Source organism: Rattus norvegicus, chromosome 17 (genome assembly GCF_036323735.1).
Source record: "Rattus norvegicus strain BN/NHsdMcwi chromosome 17, GRCr8, whole genome shotgun sequence".
NCBI lineage: Eukaryota > Metazoa > Chordata > Mammalia > Rodentia > Muridae > Rattus > Rattus norvegicus.
The window spans coordinates 12,478,722-12,498,009 of NC_086035.1; the positions used below are offsets into that span (position 1 = coordinate 12,478,722).

Genomic DNA, 19,288 nt, shown 5'->3' on the forward strand with positions numbered 1-19,288 from the left:
AGCCTCCTGGTTTGTGGCAGCCAGAGAAGACTGGACACACTGTCCTGCCCGCTTTACACCACAGGAGGACAGAAGAGTTAGAGGACATTGTACAATTCTACCCACTAGACAAGTGCTTAAGGGACAAGAAATGGTGAATTCCAGGGCTACAGTGGGACAGGAGCCAAAGCACAGATTTCTGGTTCTCTAGCAACAGAAAAGGGACTCTTATCTTTTAGGAGAAGTAGGAGGGGACATTATCAGGCTCATCATGGGAGAGAAAGAGCAATAGGGTTGGTTTCTAGACAGAGCTCTGTGGCCAATTTCCAACCATATTTGTTGGAGTAAGAGGGGGGAGATGACTGTATTGTTATCAACAGATCCAGGTGCTCTCTGCCTTTCAGCAAATCCCACCTCAGCAGACACATCAGAAGCTGAAAATATCCTCCATCGAAACATGCTTAATACCTCCCAGGTGCTAAATATGCCAGCTTAGCGATGTGGGATTCTGTTTAGTCTCCCTTGGGCTGCATGATCCTGGGCCGAGCAGAAGATGCTGCTACTAGCCTCTGAAAGGATGCAAACTCACAATCGCCTTTTCATCGGCTCGTGCATGTGTGAATGTCCGAGCGTGCACGCATGCACGTGGAGGTCCGAGGACCTCAGGCGTTAAACGCTGAGGTGGTGTGCAACTTCTCCGGGTTGTTCGTTTGTAGCCTCTAAAATGGTCTTTGTGGAAAGCCTGCCGTGGAAGTAAAAGGCTTACCTCAGTGCCGTGAGCTACTCTGAGAAAAGAATAACTCTGAGGAAAGGGTGGTGGGAGTTAGTGTAGAGCTGGTTGGTCAGAAATATGGGAGGCCTAGGACCTCCAGTGGGAGCTCAACCTGGGCAGTGTTGGGTGACCTCATGGAAAAAGCCAATTGGCCAAATAAGCTTGGGGAAACCCAAAACCTTCCCAGTGCAATGAAATCTTGTAATTTTTTGTTGTCTTTGCATCTGTTTTGGATGTGAATTTAACTCTCTTACTGCTGAGGTGGGGCCCAGTCAGCCTGATGCAATTGGTTCTCAGTTCTGTGCCACCCTGCTTCTTAAGTTGGCCCATTTGGATGTCAGTCTTCCCTTCAAATGGGAAAGTCTAAGGCACTGTCCTCACTGCTCCCCACACCCTATGTTGATTCCAGGTATGCAAGAATGAACCTCTGACCATAGCAAGACCCACTAATTAGAAGCCACCATACTGGCTGGCTTTTATCGTTAAACCCCTCCCCACTCCAGGATCTCTTTCCCCGGGATTCTCACACTGGGAGAAGGAAAAGCCTAAATTTCCCACAGACAGTGCTAGGTCAGGGACGGGAGGGATCACACCTTCACCTGAGCTGCCTGGCCATGCATGATTTTGGCTCTCTACTTAAACTGTAACTGACTTTGAGGGACTCGAAGTGCCACTGGGTCTCTTTGTCCCTCTTCCCAGGGCAGACATATTGGATCAATCTCCTCTTCCTGCTTTCACTATTAATTTCGGTGATTTTAATTGGCTTACTGAGAAGGAGTGGTAGAACCCGGGTTTGCTAGGACTCCAGAGCGGGAGGAGTTTCAATTCAACTCTTAAGCTCCTAGAACAGTTGTACATTTTGAAGACTCTATTCCTAAATAGGCTTTCTCTGGGCCGAGAGCTGATAAACGCCAGGTCATGGAAATCCTCAAGCAGGGCAACCTAACAAATATCTTCACAGAAGTGACCCGAGGTTTCTGGAGAAGCCCTGGGCTCAGAACTACTTCTGTGGTCGAACCTTTCTTAAGGTGAGCTCTGGTTGGGACACTGGCCTCCAGGAGTTCCCCAAAGGTGGTCTGGAGGGCCCATTTTCCTATCTGCTGCTCTCCCTTTGCTTGCTAGGCTGCCTGGGCACATCTAATGACAAGCAGAAGGCCCATGCCGAGCTGCCTCCCTGTTCAATGGAACCCAAGAGAATGCAGCAATTTTGCTCACTGTTGCTGCTCACTTAACGCAATGACCTTGTGATGGGAGTCAGAGCCTGGGGTCCTGGCAGCCATAAACTGGGTTCAACAGGCCAGTTAGAGATTCGTTCACTGTGCCTACATTGGTAAGAGGATCAAAGGGGTTTGATGATGTCCTTGTGCCCCAGTCCATCTTCAAGGTCCTGCTACAAGGATGAGGTTTAAATAGAGGGCTAGGTGGTCTTAGTTAAGGCGAAGTCCCACGGATCACTGACCCATCTTTATCTCTGGTCTCTTCTGCAAAGTGGTAGTTGTCAGAATTATTATGAGACTTCTGTCTAAACATAAGTTCCTCTTCTGTCTGGCCTTAAGGGCCTAAACTTCCCCATTCCCACATGGGATTCGGGGATTCCGGAAGGCTGTCCCCACTGTTAAAGTCCTTGTGGACTTCAACAATCTGATATCCGGGGGAGGGGAACAAGGGTCTGTCCTTAGAGTATCTTCCTTCTTGCAGGGATGGTCAGTCAGAAGCCTACTCTGGGCCAAGTGCAGGGAGGCAAAACCCTGGCCCCCTTAATTTAAGCGTTTGCACAGCTTGAAAGATAACCTCGGCCTCTCTGAGCTGGCAAAAGATTAATGCTACAGCTGGCAGTGTTGGCTAAGAGGGCCTGGGCGGGGCCAGACGGCGAGGGGCGGGGCCAAGGCGACAGACGCCTGTCGTGTGCGTGCGCGTCTCCTAGCGGGGGCGGAGCCTGGCCGCGGGCGCCCGCTGTAAACATACAATATGGCGGCGGCGGCTGCTCCCGGCGCTCTGGGCGCCTTGAGTGCGGGTCGGGTCCGCCTGGTGGCCGCGTGCTGCGCGCGACTAGGCTCTGCGGCATGGGCTAGGGGTACCGCCCCGAGGAGGGGCTACAGCTCTGAGGTGAAAACCGAGGATGAGCTGCGCGTGCGGCACCTGGAGGAGGAGAACCGAGGTGAGCTGCGGGCAGCGCGGGCGAGGCCGCGGAGGTCGGCCCGGCTGCCTCTGAGGCCCGAGGGTACGGTGGCCCTCCGGGTTCAGCCTGCATGGTGATGCTGCTCGGTCCTGGGGTCTCTCCAGCCAAGGTCAATGCGGAGTGTGTAGTACAGGGCCAGGGTTGCATCTTGCTGTGTAATAGCTCCCTGTTACCTCAGGCGTCAGTGCGAGAGTTGTAGGAGCTGCAGCGGGGATGCCTTTTTATTATCCGAGAGAATATTAAATTAGAAGCATCACCCTTTTGCACATTTTATCCCGGAGAGTTAGTTTTGGGGGACTGTTGCACCTCACTTAAAGAATTTTGAACGCTTTAAAAAAATTTTTTTTTGCCTTGCTGAGCTCCGTGGGGGTAAATAATGAGGCTATTCATCTTGCCCTTGGGCTTATTATCGTGGGAGGAGACAGATATATTAGTGCACAACAGCGGGTGGAAGGCTATGAGAAGGTAAGATGCAGAGGAATATCGAGTTTCTTAACTATAGTGATGGAGGAGGTGGAATGAGGTATAGCCCAGGAAGGGAGGACCACTCTGCATTTTGACATACATTTATAGGATGCTGTAATCTGTTAAGAAGACGCGGAAAATAAGTCAGAATGGCTGTCTCCTTAGAAGCTCTCCTGTGTATTGAAGGTCAGATGATGCTTGCTTCAAGGCTTGTTGAGAACCCCGAAATGCCTGCAGGGTTAATCTCTCACTGTATATCCTAGGCTGCCCTGGAAGTTAAGATCCCCAGACTTAAAAAGTGCTGGGATCACAGGGTTGAGCCACAGTGCCTACTCCAAGGCATTCTGCGGATGGTGACCCTGGAGACTGACTGTTCTGATGCAAAGTTCTCTGTGCTCCGCCCATCGAATATATCAAGCAGAATCATGTACTCGATGATGGTGCCCTTGTGGAGACGAGATGAGGTTACTGGGTATTGACAGTTGAGCAGCCTGTGCGGGGTGCTCAGAAGTATGGGGAGTCGTTTTGTTTCTTGTTCATTCAAGCCTTCTGAGACAGTGGAATGGTCAAGATGATGGAGATGTTTATTTGGGAAATTTCGGAAGACAAGTCTGGTGTGACAGAGTTGCAGGAAGCTCAGATGGGACCTTCTTAAGACAGGCCTGGAATCATTAAAGCCCTGAGTGCCAGTCTTTTGGGTAAGCTTAGTTTTGCTGGCGTTTCGGTTATGTTATGTGCTCCAGGCATGTGTTACTTATGAAGGGGTTAGGAGCACAGCTTGCTGGATGTATAAATTCACATAGAGCCTCCCGGAAGTCTTTAAGTTGGGACACGATTGTACTGTAGGGGACTACAGCCTTTGGAAGATATATATCTTCAAAAGATGTATGTGTGTGTGTGTGTGTGTATATATATATACGTATATATATATATATATATATATGTATTTCAATAAACTGAAATGTTTATCTTAAATGTGGATATCAGTGGTTAGGACATCCTGGCCTAAAGTCTGACCAAGCATTTCTTTGAGGATTGGCAGAAATGACTGTGCAGGCTTTGGTTTATTTTTATCATGGAGCCAACTGCAAGTCATGTAGAGAAAGGTGCAAGGGCCAGGGTACTGTAGCCCCTGAGATGTTGATACAGGGGCACCGGGATGGATGGTTAGTGGTTTGGTTACTAGCGGTTTGCCATGGACAGACAGACAGCAAATGGTATGGCAGGGACTCAGGAGTGTTCAGATCCTGGCACCAAAGATAAACAGCGTTAAGGGAGTCCTGACGGGTGGAAATCAGGCCTTATGAAGCAGGAGCTGTGGTCTCTTCCAGATCTTTGAGGAAGGATGGATGTAGTTTCTCAGCAGTGTGTGTGTGTGTGTGTGTCCCCATCAGTATCTCTGATGTAAGCTCACCTCTGGTGAGAAGTCCCAGTGTTCTCCGTAGGGTGCCTGGTGGTATCTGAGTGGGAAGGGGCTGCTGTGGGTATTGTCTGCATGGATTCTAAACATCACATTCTCAATAGCCTCCTGGTGTTTTTGTCAGAGCGGTGAGTCCAAAATGTGATGCCCTCAGCCTTTCGGGACTATGAGAACCCTCTGGGGGCAAAGAAGCCCCAGACTTCATTTGCGACTGGGGTAGGCAAACACAGAACACTTGAGGCTTGTAGCTGTTGTCAGCTGTGTTTGTGATTTGCAGCAGGGATCCTCTCAGAGAATCCTAAGGGAATCCTAGGATTCCCTGGCACTCACTTTTTACGTTCTTGTTCATCCCAGTCAGTTCTAGAGCAGCCTGGGAGTCCCTGGCTCGGCTTGCAGAGACCCATCGTAGTCTTTCCCCCAGGTCTCCTGTCTTCACGTCCTCGGCTTGCAGTTCTTCTGCACCCCTGGGCTGCAGCTCACACACCCTGCAGCTTCACCTAAGCTTGCTCTTCTGCAGTCCTTTCTGCTTAGGTTTCTGCACAGGCTTCCCGGAATGGCTTCTTGCTGCCTGGAGGACCTGGGCTGTAATGTGGCCCATTGTAAAGATGTCTTTGTGAAACTGTTGGGGTCAGTTTCTGGCAGACAGAGCAAGCAAGCAGGGGAACAGAGCAGTCATTCTTTTTTTTTTTTTTTTTTTTTTTTTAATTTATTATATATAAGTACACTGTAGCTGTTCAGACACACCAGAAGAGGGCATCAGATCCCATTACAGATGGTTGTGAGCCACCATGTAGCCGCTGAGATTTGAACTCAGGACTTCTGGAAGAGCAGTCAGTGCTCTTAACCGCTGAGCCATCTCTCCAGCCCCCAGAGCAGTCATTCTTAAAGCACCGGTCTTCGTCCTTCACATCTAGATGCAAAGATCTGGCGAGAGATTTCACCGAAACCTTCCCACGGCCTTTACTCATGCCAGCTTTATTCAAACCAGGCTGGTGGATGTGGCGGACAGCTGCTAGCACATCTTTCTTTATGCTCTAAAAGATGTGTTTCCATGTACTTTATGAATACGTGAGCTATCTAATACTAAAGCGTCAGTGTCTGGAGTCACAGTGGATTCGAGCTGCCTGATGTGGGTGCTGGGAACCGAACTCAGGTCCTAAGAACAGCTCTTGTCCACTGAACCATCTCTCCAGCTTCAATTTGGAACTTTAAAAAAAAAAAATCAAACAAAATAAACCCTCTAGTCTTGGACAGGACACCCTCCCAACACCCCCCGCCCCCAAAAAATAAAAACAAAAACATTTTGTCTCCTTAAGTTTGTGTGCACTGACAGGCATTTCTGCTGCTCCTCTTATCACGAAGGGACTTGGTTTGCTCATTTCACCTTCCAGCTACCCCTTGCCGATGTGCAGGAACCCCCTGGAGTTCTGTGTGCAGACATCGTGTTGTGTGAGGCTTCCATAGTCTCTTTCATTTGTTCTCATGCCTTCTACACTTCCCGGGTAGGGCATGGCGTTTGCACACAGCGGCCTTGCTCCTTTACCAGATGGCTCCGTCCCTTCCTTCTTGCAAAGTTACTCAGCTGCTCTTGATCCGAGGAGGAAAGCTTTGTCCAGGACTCTTCTTGCCCAGTCTGACGCTACTGGTGCCTAGGCTTGTTTTGCCCTTTATCAGTCAAGGGAAGATTTTGTAGAGTGAATTTTTATCTTGTTAAATTTTGTCAAGAGCTTTTCCTGGGATGATCTTGGCTTTTCTTGCCTTTAGAGCTTGTTAATCTAGCGAATTATTCTAAACACTTTTCAGTAGTGACCCACACCTCTACCTCTGGAAGCAAATCCCAGCTGGTTGTGATACACAGTTCTTTTTATGTATTGTTGGATTTGATAATGCTTGTATTTTATTTGCATCTGTATTTATGAAAAATATTTGTCTTAATCTTTGTCCCGTTTAGTGCTAACTTTGTAGACTGAGGTAGGACCCTGTCCTTCTGTTTTTCATAGAGACTTGAAAATTGTTCAAGTTTCTTTGAGAGAAGCTTTTCAAATTACTCATCTTAAAAACAAAAACAAAACAAAACAAAACACCGTTTTGGGGACTGGGAGATGGCTCTGGGTAAAGTACTTACCATGCACAAGTGAAACCTGGGGCCTGGACCTTCAGAACCCATTCAAATGCCCACTGGGTTTAGTGGCTTAAGTAGTTTTGCAATCTCATTGTGCTGGAGGCAGAGAGAGGGAATCCTAGAGGGTCTAGCCAAAGCTGGCTGGCTCTTGGTTTAGATGAGAGAAGTCAGCCTTGGTCCCACAGACAGACAGACAGATGTTGGTGTATTTGCTTTATTATTTTATTGGGTTCTTATACATCTCTCCTCCTTCTAACCTTTATTCCACTGTAATCCCTTCCAACCCCCAATACTAGGTAGGAGAGAAAGCTTAGAGGGGAAAGGGGGTACAGACCTGTTTCAGCCAACAAAATAGGTTACTTCCTGCTGATTAAAGGCGTTGGGTTCTGTGGGGCAAGTCTAACCTTCCTCCACATCGTAGTCAGCATAGTCAGCAATCCAGCAATAGCAAACGCAGGGGCAGCACCCACCTTCTTTGGAGCACTGGTGTCCCTCTCCAGAGTCCTCAGAATTAGACTGTCTGCAGCTGGCAAAAATCATGACCCTCCTAGGGCGCAAGACAATCATAGTTAGCAGCTGTGGACAAACTGAAGCAGCCCATATCCCACACCTGGGATTAAAACAAAAACATATAACTGGGTTTTTAAAGATACCAAAACTTGCAAAACACGCACCCCTTTTTGTTTCGTTGGTTGAACTCTCTGTGCTGAGTTTTGGCTCCTGTCGTTCTGCTGCTTTGCACCTCTCCCTTCCTTTGCATTTAGTTTGCTGTCCTTGTCCCTTTAACAAACCGTTGCTGGAATACAGCAGTGCACTACTTCGTATATTAGGGTGTTTCCACCCCCAGTGTCTGTCCTACTGATGTTTCCTTGAGCTGTCGCTAAGCTCCTCTGTGACTGGGTGGAGCTCCTGCAGTCAGTGAGCTGCTGCTCGGCCGGCCTACAAGTGAGTTTCCACCTGCAGTGCTCTGGGGCCTGGGTTTGTCTCTTCTCCACATAGCTCCGTTGGTTATGCTACAGGTGCAAGTGCATTAAAGATTCTGGTGTCTTAGAGGAGCGGGACCCCTGCACTATGGAAGGCTTTCTTTTGGGAGGCTGTGGCTTGTTCTGAAATCAGCGCTCTCTGAAATAAGTATACCCGCTTCAGCTTAGTGCCAGCATGATTCATCTTAAACAACAAATGTGTGGTTAGAGCTAGGCACCAAGTCTTGCTCACATCCACTCTGATCATCGTATCTATCTATCAGCTCTGTCTGTCATCCATCTACCTACCTGTCCACCTATCAATCCATCCATTTGTCCATTGGTGCTGGGCCAAAGTTCATAAACCCAGCGAGGATAAGTTCACGCAGGGCAGGTGTTCCCCCTGCTGAGCCATTTCTCCAGTCCCGGTGATCTCTTTAGGCCTTTCAAGCCTGCAGTTACTCCTGAGATGACTGGCTACTATGTATCATGTCTGTGCTTTCTGTTGTCTTAGTCACCAGCTTCTTCACCCTCAACCCCTGGTCTTCTGTATTTAGGTGTAACTGTGTGTCATTTTGGCCTCAAATAAAACACAAATCAAACGATACACAAAAGAACTACTTCCCACAACTATGTGGGAGTTACTCTGGAGATGCAGGTGTTGGCCATTATTGAAAGCATTTAAAACAATTCATCACACCAGCTTACTAAGCAAAACAAAACAAAATAACAATAACAAAAAACCAACCCACAGTTATCCCAAGGCACTCAGAAAAAGCATTTGACAAAACTCACCAAGGTAAAAAACTCACTCTAGAAACTAAAGGAAGCGTTGCCATCTGTAAAGGGTAAAAACCTGGACACAGCAGCATCAGACTGAATGAGTGGGGGCACAGAAAGCCACACTCCAGGAGCCAGCAGAGTCTCTGCATATACGGTTGTGTTACTGCGTATCATGTTTGTACATTCTGTTGCCTGGTCCAGGGCTCCTTCAGCTCCACCCCCTCGGTCCGGATTTATGTTGTACCTGTGTGTCCTTTGTTTTCCCATGAGTTATCCTGGCACCTTTGCTTACCTCTGCCCCACCGACTTACTGCTGCTGTGTTCTGGAGGAAATCCCCAGGACTTGTGTTTTGCTGTCCCTTTGAAGGTTGCACTTTGGTTCTGCTGTGATGACCAAAGTGGCTTTTTGTCTGTGCTAGGGCATCCAGCCTAGTGCCTTGCACGCCCAGATCCTAACTGCTGTTTAACTGTAATGGCCCGGCCCCTTTCTCCTCAGCCCTTGTTTGGTTTTTGGTTCTTGCTACGTTTGCTACTTTTCAGGTGAGTTTAGCAGCGCTGTCTGTGTGTGCACAGGGTGCACTGAGCAGAGTGTGCTGAGTGGATGTGAGGGAACTGTGTACAAGCTTTTGGCTTACTGTATAAGGATGTGTTTAATTTGTTCAGGTCAACCTGAACAGAATTCTGGTTTTCAGAATTGTGAGAAGGGTCTGCTAGTGGGAATTGCCCAAATCTTGCTAAGAGCCAGTCATTCGGTTTTTTCTCCAGCCTCTCTGCTTTAGCTGTTTCTGAATATGATGTCTTCCCTGAAACGGCTTTCAGGAGTGTCTCCTTTCTGCTGCCTTCCTACTTGGCTAATTTTAATGGTATGTTTATTCTGTTCCTCTGACAGCGGGGTGATGGCACACACCTTTAATCCCAGCACTTGGGAGGTAGAGGCAGGTGATCTCTGAGAGTTCAAGGCCAGCCTGGTCCACAGAGTGAGTTCCAGGACAGCCAGGGCTACACAGAGAAACCCTGTCTCCAAAACCAAACCACACCAAAGAAAGAACTATTTTTTTTGTAGTGGAACTTTATGTGTTTGTGTTTTGGTTTTAATTGTTTCTCTTTTGAGGAATTGTTAAGTTTTAAGTTGCCCGTTAGAAAGGTTGACACGGGACTGGAGAGATGGTGCAGAGGTTAGGGCCTTTATTGCTCTTGAGGACCTAGGTTCTATCCCCAGCACCCACATGGCCACTCACAGCCTCTAGTTCCAGGAAATCTGACTCCGTTTTTGTGACATCCAAGACAACAGGCACACATGTGCACAAATACACGTGCAGGCAAAGCACCCATACCCCGAAAGTAAATCTAAACAAATTCCAGTTGCTGTGCACACGTCAGCCCTGCTGCTCAGAAGCGTGGAGCTGGTGGTACACAGATTGCGGCCACCTTGGCGCATTTTCCAGGCTGTTGATTTTATTGTGCATGTCAGGTTTTGTCATTACTTTTCAGTGGTTGGCTCACTAATCTCATTTTTTATTAACAGTGATTAAGTCATTGAAGTTGGAAAATTTTTAAGTTAAAAACATACATCTGGACAGAAGAAAAAGCCTGGGAGGATGCCGCCTTCTCAGGCACGCTCATTAGCATTGACTCCAAAGCTGTTCAGAGCTCTCACAGTGATTCACGGCCTTTCTGGTTGTGTTTCCTGCATTAACTTCTTATTTTCAGACAATTCACTAAGCCTCCTTCATTTCCTATCAAATAGAAATGTTAACGTAGAGAGGTGGGGTGCAGCCCCGCTGGTGGGTTCAGTCCTTATGGATGCATTAAGCAGGGAGTGGCGATGTGCCTGTAGTAACCCCAGTTTACCCTCCCTTACATAGGGAGTTGAGGGCCAGTCTGGACTACATGAGAGCAAGTTGTTCAGTGATGGAGAGAGAACTGTGTACTTAGCTGCTTCTGTCACCGTGGGCTTTGAGGTATGCGGTAAACCGGATGCCCGCGCCTACTGATGGCTCCGTTTACTGACAGTGTAGCCTCCTGCTGTCTTCTCCCATGAGTTAATCCTTTCTGGAGTCTCACCCGTGTGGACCTGGCTGATGTCTTAGGCGAGCCTCAGTCCTGCTGACAGTGAAGATTAACCCCCGCCTGGTCTACACCTCGCTCCGGGCCTGTTCCATCTCTTACTTGTGCAAATGAAGCCTCTCAGCGGAGCAGCTGTTATTAGTTCCTATCTCTGCACCACCACCGGTTCTCCTGGAGAGTCCTGCTGTATACCACATTTCTCCGTGTTCTCTTGTCACATCTTAGTTCTCTAATTGACTTGAAGATGGTTTATTTTCCTGTAATAGCAGGGGCTTGTCTATGCCATCCCTTGCTTTCAATAACGACACGAAGACCTTTACACTTAGTAATAAGCTTCCGACACTAAAGCTGGGCAGGGGCTGAGGTCGTCTAACCTGACAGTGGAGGCGAGGCTTACCACCCAGCATCTTCCCTGCCGGCCTGGTACCTGCCGTCTCGGCCCCCTGCCCTGGAACTTCCTTCTCCATTTGCATCCCAATGGCAACTCTCTGGGTCCCAGCTGAGACCCTTCTCTCTCCCTCCCCCTCCCATCCTGCTTTCCCCTCTCCTGCCCAGTCGTAGGCTGTTCAGTTCTTTATTTGACCAATCAGGTGATGCCTCACAGTAATAACGGGACAATGAAGTCAGCATCTGCGCATGCAGTGCGCTAACAAATCCCTCAACCTTTTGCAGTTGTGTTAGTGTTTGCATCTATGACTGGGTGGCGATTTCTAGAGCTGGACCACAAAGCCGAGTCCCTGTTCTGTGGTTTGATGTTGTTACCCGTGGAGTTATTTTATAAAGTTGTTTGAGACGATTCATTGTTAACGTATCAAATGTATACGTTGCTGAATTCGTTGGTTAGCTCTGTAGGTGTTTCGTGGGCTCTGGGATTTCCTTTATAGAGGACCATATCCCCCGTCAGCGGGGATAATCTTACTTCTGTCTTTCCCATCTTGAAGTCACTATGCTCTTTATCTCCCTCCGGCCAAGTTGCCTTCCCGAGGCTCTCGGTACCACGCCGAGTAGCAGTGAGGCCTTATTTTGTTGTTCATCTTTGCCTGAGGACTCTGTCTTCATTGAGTGTGATATCAGATCCGGTTTGCCCCCATGTCCTTTGAAACGTTGAGCTAAAAGTCTTACTGGTTGTGCGTGTTGCGTTCTAATCGAAGGGCCCTGTGTTTGTCAGGTTCCGCTCTTCGAAAGTAGAGATGGCCGTAGGATTTCAAACACTCGTTCTGTCAGTGCGGTCCATTGCCTTTGGTGTGTGTGTAAGGTACATGTAAACCTACGTGGCCTTTGTGCTTTTAGCCTTTGACACTTTTTAAACGATTCTGTCTTAGGATTTCTCTTTCTGTGAGTAGACACCATGACCAAGGCAACTCTTAGAAGGACAACATTTCACTGGGGCTGGTTTACAGCTCAGAGGCTCAGTCTGTTATCATGGCAGGAAGCATGGCAGCATCCAGGCAAGCAGATAAGGTGCTGGGGGAGCCGGAGAGTTTTATATCTTGACTGACTTCCTCACTGGGCAGAGCTTGAACCTAGGACCTCAGAGCCACCAGGACAGTGACACACTTCCTCCAACAAGGCCACACCCACTTGAACAAGGCCACGCCCACTCAGTACCACTTTCCACAAGCCAAGGCTATTCAGACCACCACGCTGTCCTGTCAGAGTATTTGGAAAACAGCAGGAAGGTACATTTTAAGGTCTTTGTCCTACCAGAAGTTGTCTCTTACATTGCTAGTTGCTAAAGCCAGAGCCTGGAAGATATTGCTAGCCCTGCCTTCCAGCGTAACCAGCCCTTAGTCCTCAGTTTGCATTCCCGCATAGGTCTTCAATCTTTTCCGCTTCCCTTGGTTTGTGCTAGTGCCAACCTCCAGATTCAGCAGCCCTGCCCCAGGATTGTATGAGTGTGTGCATTGTGTAGAACCAGCTCCTGTCAGCCGCTACTCCTTGTTCTTAGGCTAAAGATAGAACTTTGATCTTGCCCTGCAGGCATCCCTGACCCATGCAGACTGACTTCTTTATTACTTGGCTGACTGCTCTTCTCTCCCCTCCCATCATGCTCTGTGTGAGGCTGCCCTGTGCTTCCTCCTGTGTGTCCTCTGCCCCGAATTCAGTCTCTGTGTTATTTACTTTTCCTGTATGTCAACATGTCTGTATTGTACAGAGGTAATGTAAACAAGGAAGGAGTTATTTTGGGGCTAGTGCTTTTCAGAAGGTCCATTCCTTGGTGGTTTGAGCCCATCATGCATTTCTGCAGAACACCATGCTGGCAGGAATACGTGGTGGAGGGGTAGAGGGAGCCGTTTCGGGGAGGATGATGGGAAGGGACCAGGGAATTTATAACCCCCACACTTAGTGCCCCTTCTCCAGCCAGGCCCACCTCCTGTCTTTGTTACTTTCCCATATCCGCCATCACACTAAGACTCCACCAAGGGGTGAAGTCATTCCCTTCATTAATTCGTAGACAGGCAGGGATGGTCACAGCCACCCCTAGAGGTGAGCTAGATATGACTCAATCCAGTCACCTCTTTCCCGATGGTTTCCACTTTTCCTACCTGCTCATCCAGCTTCTGACTCTTCTCAGCAGTGCCTGGGGGAGCCTTTCCTTGAGCAACTTCCTTTGCCCCAGGCCACGGCAGCCTGACCAGAGTCACCGTGTTATTGGTGTGTATTTAAAGTGCAGCTGAACTCTGTCATGTGAACTCAGCACATCTGGCCTGAGCTCCTGATTTTTCTTCACACGGAAACTGAAGCTTGGAAGTAATGCAGTCACTTAGGTTGGGGTTAGAGAGCCACCTACTTGCTGAGGTCACCTCCTTAACCTCTGCAGCATAACGGGGTAGTATGCTGGCTACCCCTTGGGTTGCTGTGGGATCGGTGAGCTAGTACACCCACAGCTGTGGGCCCTGCTGGACCTCAGCCCTCAGTCAGTGCAGTAGGCCTTCAAACTATCACAGCCTCAGGCCCCTGCAAGCTTTTCTCCACCCCAAGGGGCATTTGGACGTGTGCATTTTGCGTTGATTTAAGTCAGGAATGGATAAGGCCCATACCAGTACTGGAGAGGGTGTTTCTGATTCCCAGAGAACATTTGTGCTTAGGGGAGAAGGTTGAGTACAGGGTGTACAGAACCTCAGAGCTACAGTTAAGGCCATCAAGTTCAGGTATTTTGCAAATAAAGGACTTTACGTAAGTGGTGAATCCTGTGCGTGGATCTGCTGCAGCTGGGGTGGTGAACCTGGTTTAGGTGAGAGTTCAACAGGACAGGGAGTGAGCAGGGAGAGCCTGGAGCTTAGGGAAGGAGAATGAACTTCGTTTTACTTGGGCCGAGTCCGCATTGCCTGTAGATCTGAATAGAAGTGTTGTTAAGTGCACAGGGCAGAGGTCAGGAGGAAGCCTGGCATCGAAGTAAGACTGGTTTGTCAGCAAGGAGCAGTGAGCTTCAGGAAGCAGGTCAGAGGCCTGTGTGTACCAAGGAGGCACTGCTGAGGTGAGGCAGGAGCTGGAGGAGTAGGTTGGGAAAGTGGCCATCACTGGAAGGACAGTGGGGAGTGAAGAGGAATCGCTCTGCTGTGCCTCCCTAGTCTTCTCAGAGATTAGAACCTGGAAAACATCGCAGAGTCCTATGAATTGAAGGGCCTGTGACACTGACATTCTCCCCTTAAAGTGAACACCAGTGTAATCTGATAAGTTTTTAACTACCATATTAAAGAAATAAACATACTTGCTTTGGAAGGAAGCTATAACTAAAAATAAAGACCCATCTTTATTTTTATCTTAAAAATAAAGGCTTTTCAAGAAGCCTCGGCTAGGAGGGCAGATCAGTCAGGTGTCAGGCTCGTCATCCAGTCTGCCTTCTGAGCCCCTCACTAACCCAAACGTGTGTACTTCTTTCCCCTCCTCAATTAGGCATTGTGGTGCTTGGAATTAACAGAGCTTATGGGAAAAATTCACTCAGTAAAAATCTTCTCAAAATGGTGAGTGTAAGATTAAGCTGTTTGCTTCTAATGTTAAGACATCCTGTTGATATGATTTTGAAAATGATGATTTCCCCCCCTTTTTTACCCTCCCTATTTTGGTTTAGTTATCAAAAGCGGTGGACGCATTAAAATCGGATAAGAAAGTTCGGACCATTATCATCAGAAGCGAAGTCCCTGGGATATTCTGTGCTGGTAGGTAAAATCGTTCGTTGTTGTTTTAAGACTTTCTTCATGTGTATGTGTGGATCTGTACGCCACATGCGTGGGTACCTGTGGAGGCGAGGAGAGGCAGCTATATCGTTTGGGGGTGGAGCCACAGGCATTTGATGGAAGCTGAACTCAGCTTTGGACAAGCCGCAGGAGAGCCTTCTTCCCAGCCCCTGTAAGGGATCTGACTGTCACACTGTGGGTTGGTGGCATGCTCCCTCTACTGTGCTCCATCCCCCCGCCTACCCCCCTGCTCCTTTCTCCCTTCGGACCTTCTGTGGTTTGAATCATTACCAACAATTCCTATCTGTCTCCTTTTCACAGTTTCATAAGAAAATAACATTCTTAGTCTGTTAGCATTGGAAAGACACTCGCACAACCTGTGGATTGTTTGAGAAATTGAGAAAAGAATGCTTGGGGCCATTAAGCTAATTATCTGTGGTAAATGCACAATCCTTGTGAAAGGTCAGATGGAGGAACCAGGTCTCAGGCCACAGTGTTCTCTGCGCACTGATTGCTCAGAGACTTGCACAGCATCATCTGCCTCATGGTGGGCTGTTAGGTGCAGGCCTGTGCTCTAAAGGTTGATATGTCAGTGCCTCCCACACCCTGTGAGTGTGCCATGGGCGTGCCCGTGGTTTGCAGTGTTTTCACACTAGCGGCACATCATTTCCCCAGCATGAAAGATGGTTCTCTTGTAGTTTACCTGTTAGCACTTTCTGAGCCACGGTGGGGGAGGAGTCTGTTTCCCCTGGTAAACAACCTGGGTGATCACTATCAATAACAAGTAATAAAACTAATGTTTTCAGTGCACTATAGATGGGGCAATTCCCCCGGTCATTCAAGGGAACCACCTCTATGTTTCAGTGAGGGCACTAGTGTTTCTTTAAGAAGGATCTGCTGTGCCTGGGCCAGCCCTGAGACCACGGGATGTTGGGATGTTCACAATTCTTTTGGAGGCACAGTGACCTCGGCCCCCGCCCCTCAGGGTGTTCATCTCTACAAGCCTGGCTTCACCCCAAACCACGGTCGGGTTTTATGGGATTTGGGCACATTCAGTGCAGATGACTTACATTTTGGCTTTGGTAAGGTTTTGCTGCTTCCTTAAAATGTAGCATACCTAAAAAGGTAACATTTTACTGGGAGTGTAACTAAGAAGGTGGGTGTTGGTATTCCCAGTACAGGCTTCTGTTCTCTGTCTGCCCAGGCAGGTTGATGGGAAGGTTTCACAAAGTGCAGCCCTGTGTTTGGCCCTTGGTAGACCAGTGGCTGGCTCTAGGATCTTTCCCTGTGATTCCCCCCTTTCCCAGCATTCTAGTCTCTGAGGATGCTGACCGTCTTCGTCTTACACAGCTGCATAGGTCTGCATTCCACTCCCTCATCCTCCCAGGTACTTCAAATGGTCCCTGGGTCACATGCACTGCCCAATGACAGTGCTAACAGCTGTGAAAATAGTGGCCGCATGGCATTTAGGCAATGTGTAGGTGAGTTCAGATGGGGTGTCCCACTGGTATTTCTGTCTTCTTGCTCTCTTGAATCTGAGGTTGTGGAACCCTGGATGCAGGAGGCTGGCAGTTTCTAGGAATTCACACCCAAAATGTTAGGATTCTTTGTGACTTTCAGGACCAGCTACAGGGAAGAGGTATCAGGGGTTGGCTCTGAGGCCTGTGGGGGTGGGGGAAGCTGTAGAACAGCAGTTGGGAGGTGGGGATTGGGGGTGGGGATCAGGTGAGCGTGCCATCCACTGGTGCTGTCTGCCAGTCCTGGCTGGCCTGCTGACTAGCTGTCCTTGGCTTCCCCTTTGTCCTGCATCTCTGTGTGTGATGCTGTTGGGATGCGAATTGAGTGTTTCAGTACAGTGTGCTGTTTCTGTTAGAGGCTATGCAAACATCGTGCCAAGTGCTAGTCGGAGCATTAAGTCAGCCTGGTTATCCCAGATTAACCCAGTATCTGCTCTGTGTACGTTAACACTTCCGCCTAGTCAGGGCATTCATTCACATTTTAACTCACAAGCGGTTTTCGTTTTGTTTTTCCTTCTGCATTCTGTTAAATACTCAGTGTTTGTACTACAGACCTTTTCGCGGCAGTTTGTTTATTGTCCTAATCCACAGCTTTTCTCCAAAGGGCATTCTTTTCATACATGTTTTTGAGGCAGCCCAGAAGCTCTGCTAGTGTCTGTGTGAAATACAGTGTCATAAAAGGAACTCGATTAAGAGAGTATGTAAGCTAATCATAGCCTGTAATGTAAAGTCTTAATTTGGGTCAGACTGTGTTTGTTAGTTATTCAACATGCGCCTCGTACCCGGGAAAGCCCTCGTGTTCTGCACTGGAGGCAGCCAAGCCTTGCAGTCAGTGCCCATCTGCACAGCCTTTGAGAGCGCGCCATGCTCCAGAGGCATTGTCCTCCCTCCCTGTTCCCCAAAGGTGTTCCCTGTACATCTGCATCCTACTGATAGCTTGTACCTTCCTGAAAACTTGAAGCATCTGGAGCGGGCTTGCCTCAGGTTCCTGGAGCATGGGAAGCTGTCTTTGAAAATCCTGTTTCGTGCTCTCAGAACACAAATCGAAATGGGCCCCAGCTAGACAGTGCATTCATGCACAGTGTGCTTGTAGGGACTGTTGGCTTGTGTAACTCTCTGGCCATGCTCCTGTTCACTGACAGTGCTTCTAGCTGGAGACACTTGTTTATTTCCCCTTCTCTTCTCCTAGGGTCCTATGAGCACAGGCGGTTATTCCTTGCAGCAGGAAAAGGATCCCCACGTAGTATTTATTAGAGCTGGGACCCGGTGGCTTGACTTCCCATTTGAATCTCTTCTGTAGAATTGAAACTATATTTTACTTACATTTCAAATAAAAATGTAAACAAGAGAATCTGGATCAAAATATTTGAAAAAGTGTACAAAGAGAAGTCTTGCCTCACCCTACATTCCACTCCTGTAATAAAGACGTCCTATCGATTTTAATTCTTCTATTGTATTACTGTACTAAAGCACACACACGTGCAAGAGATCAGCGTGCCAATTAGGATGTTAAGTAGGTGCTCAGGGTGAAGGCTGTGCCCTGGCGTAGGAACTAGCAGCAGGGAGAGGGTGCGTGTAGATGTCCTTCCTCGAGTCACTCTAGCTGTGTAGACTGTTAACAAGTCAGACCTTGGAATGGGCTTGCAATCTATCCCGAAATTTCCTGAAATGGTAATTTCATTTTATCGTATTGAGCGAATCTCTGAAGTCTGAGGCTGTGAGGCGAAGGGCTGGCACTTGGTGAGGTGTTCTCTTGACACCCAGGCTGTTCTTCGCTCTGTGCTGCTGTGCTGCAGATGTATCTCAGGGCCTTTCCCATGCTCAGCAGATGCCGCAGTACCCATGTACCCCAGTGTTGTTCCTTTGAACCCTCAGGCTTTTTTTTTGACCTTGAGTTTTATTCTAAGATCTCACAGGAGCAATGGCCCTCCATCCCCCCAAGTTCTCTGCGGTCCCGGTGCTTACTGTCTCAGTGGTTCTGCAGACCGGGATGCATAGTAAGTGGTTCCTTGTAGGTTAGAGCCAAGCTTCCTGACTCACGGTTGGCCCCTTTGGAATACCGCAGCGGACATCGTGTGTGTGTGTGTGTGTGTGTGTGTGTGTGTGTGTGTGAGTGTGTGTGTGAGTATGATACCAGCCCTGCATGACCTCGATCCCTATGTTCTATAGGCACTGTGTATTTGATTTTAAAGTCCATCTCGTTACACATGCATTCATCCTCTAAAGCCTGTTATTCCCAGATGTTTAGGGCCTGTTTGGTTTTGGTACCACCTTTAGTGAGATTATGGAAAAGTCCTTAGCTCAGGCCGCACAGCATGTGGAAGCTGTCAGCAGCCGGTCCCTGTGCTCAGCTGTTTATTTTCACGCCTCTGTTCTAACACCAGGCAGTAACCACGTGGTGGTGTTTTTACCGTAACGTTCTAAAACGAAAACTTCTTACCAAGCCTTGCTTTTGCCCCGTTGCATTTTCTGAACAAATGACACCCAGTTCTTAGTAGCCGTTTCTCTGCTGTGCAGGAGTCTAAATTGAGTGTTTTACTGAATTATACCAGTGTGGGTTTTTCCCCCCCAAAAAGTAAAGGTCGTTTCGCTTCTGCTTTTGAATTCTAGTAAATTGTGTTATGACTAAGGCCTCCTCACTAAAACCGTCAGCATGCGTTGTTAAATGGTGTGTGTTCAGATGTCATGACGGGAATAGAGTGTGGGAGCCTCTGACTAATGAAGAAATCTATTTAAGAGATTGCTTCAGTCTTGGGGCTTTGCTCTGATGTGTTGTACAAGTCAGCTCTGTAGGCGTGGAGGGGCAGAGGCCATTTTGCTGTTTTGTGTTGCGTACAGTGCTTT

The 19,288-nt window shown here is 48.3% G+C and overlaps 1 protein-coding gene across 6 annotated transcripts in view; it reads left to right on the top strand.

The window, feature by feature from the left end:
* Positions 1 to 2,674: 2,674 nt before the first annotated feature.
* Auh (AU RNA binding methylglutaconyl-CoA hydratase) overlaps positions 2,675 to 19,288 on the top strand; it is a 95,353-nt gene continuing 78,739 nt past the window's right edge. Inside the window, exons 1-3 of one of the 6 annotated variants that reach the window (XR_005495294.2) lie at positions 2,675 to 2,909; positions 14,647 to 14,714; positions 14,822 to 14,909. Coding sequence is in view for 4 of the 6 variants with exons in the window: in XM_006253675.3 (XP_006253737.1) it covers positions 2,720 to 2,909; positions 14,647 to 14,714; positions 14,822 to 14,909 (346 nt within the window). In the remaining 2 variants the exon portion in view is untranslated. Of the gene's footprint in view, positions 4,094 to 14,646; positions 14,715 to 14,821; positions 14,910 to 19,288 lie in introns of all 6 variants that reach the window. The other 5 variants (XR_005495293.2, XM_006253675.3, NM_001399250.1 and 2 more) reach the window with 5 other exon arrangements.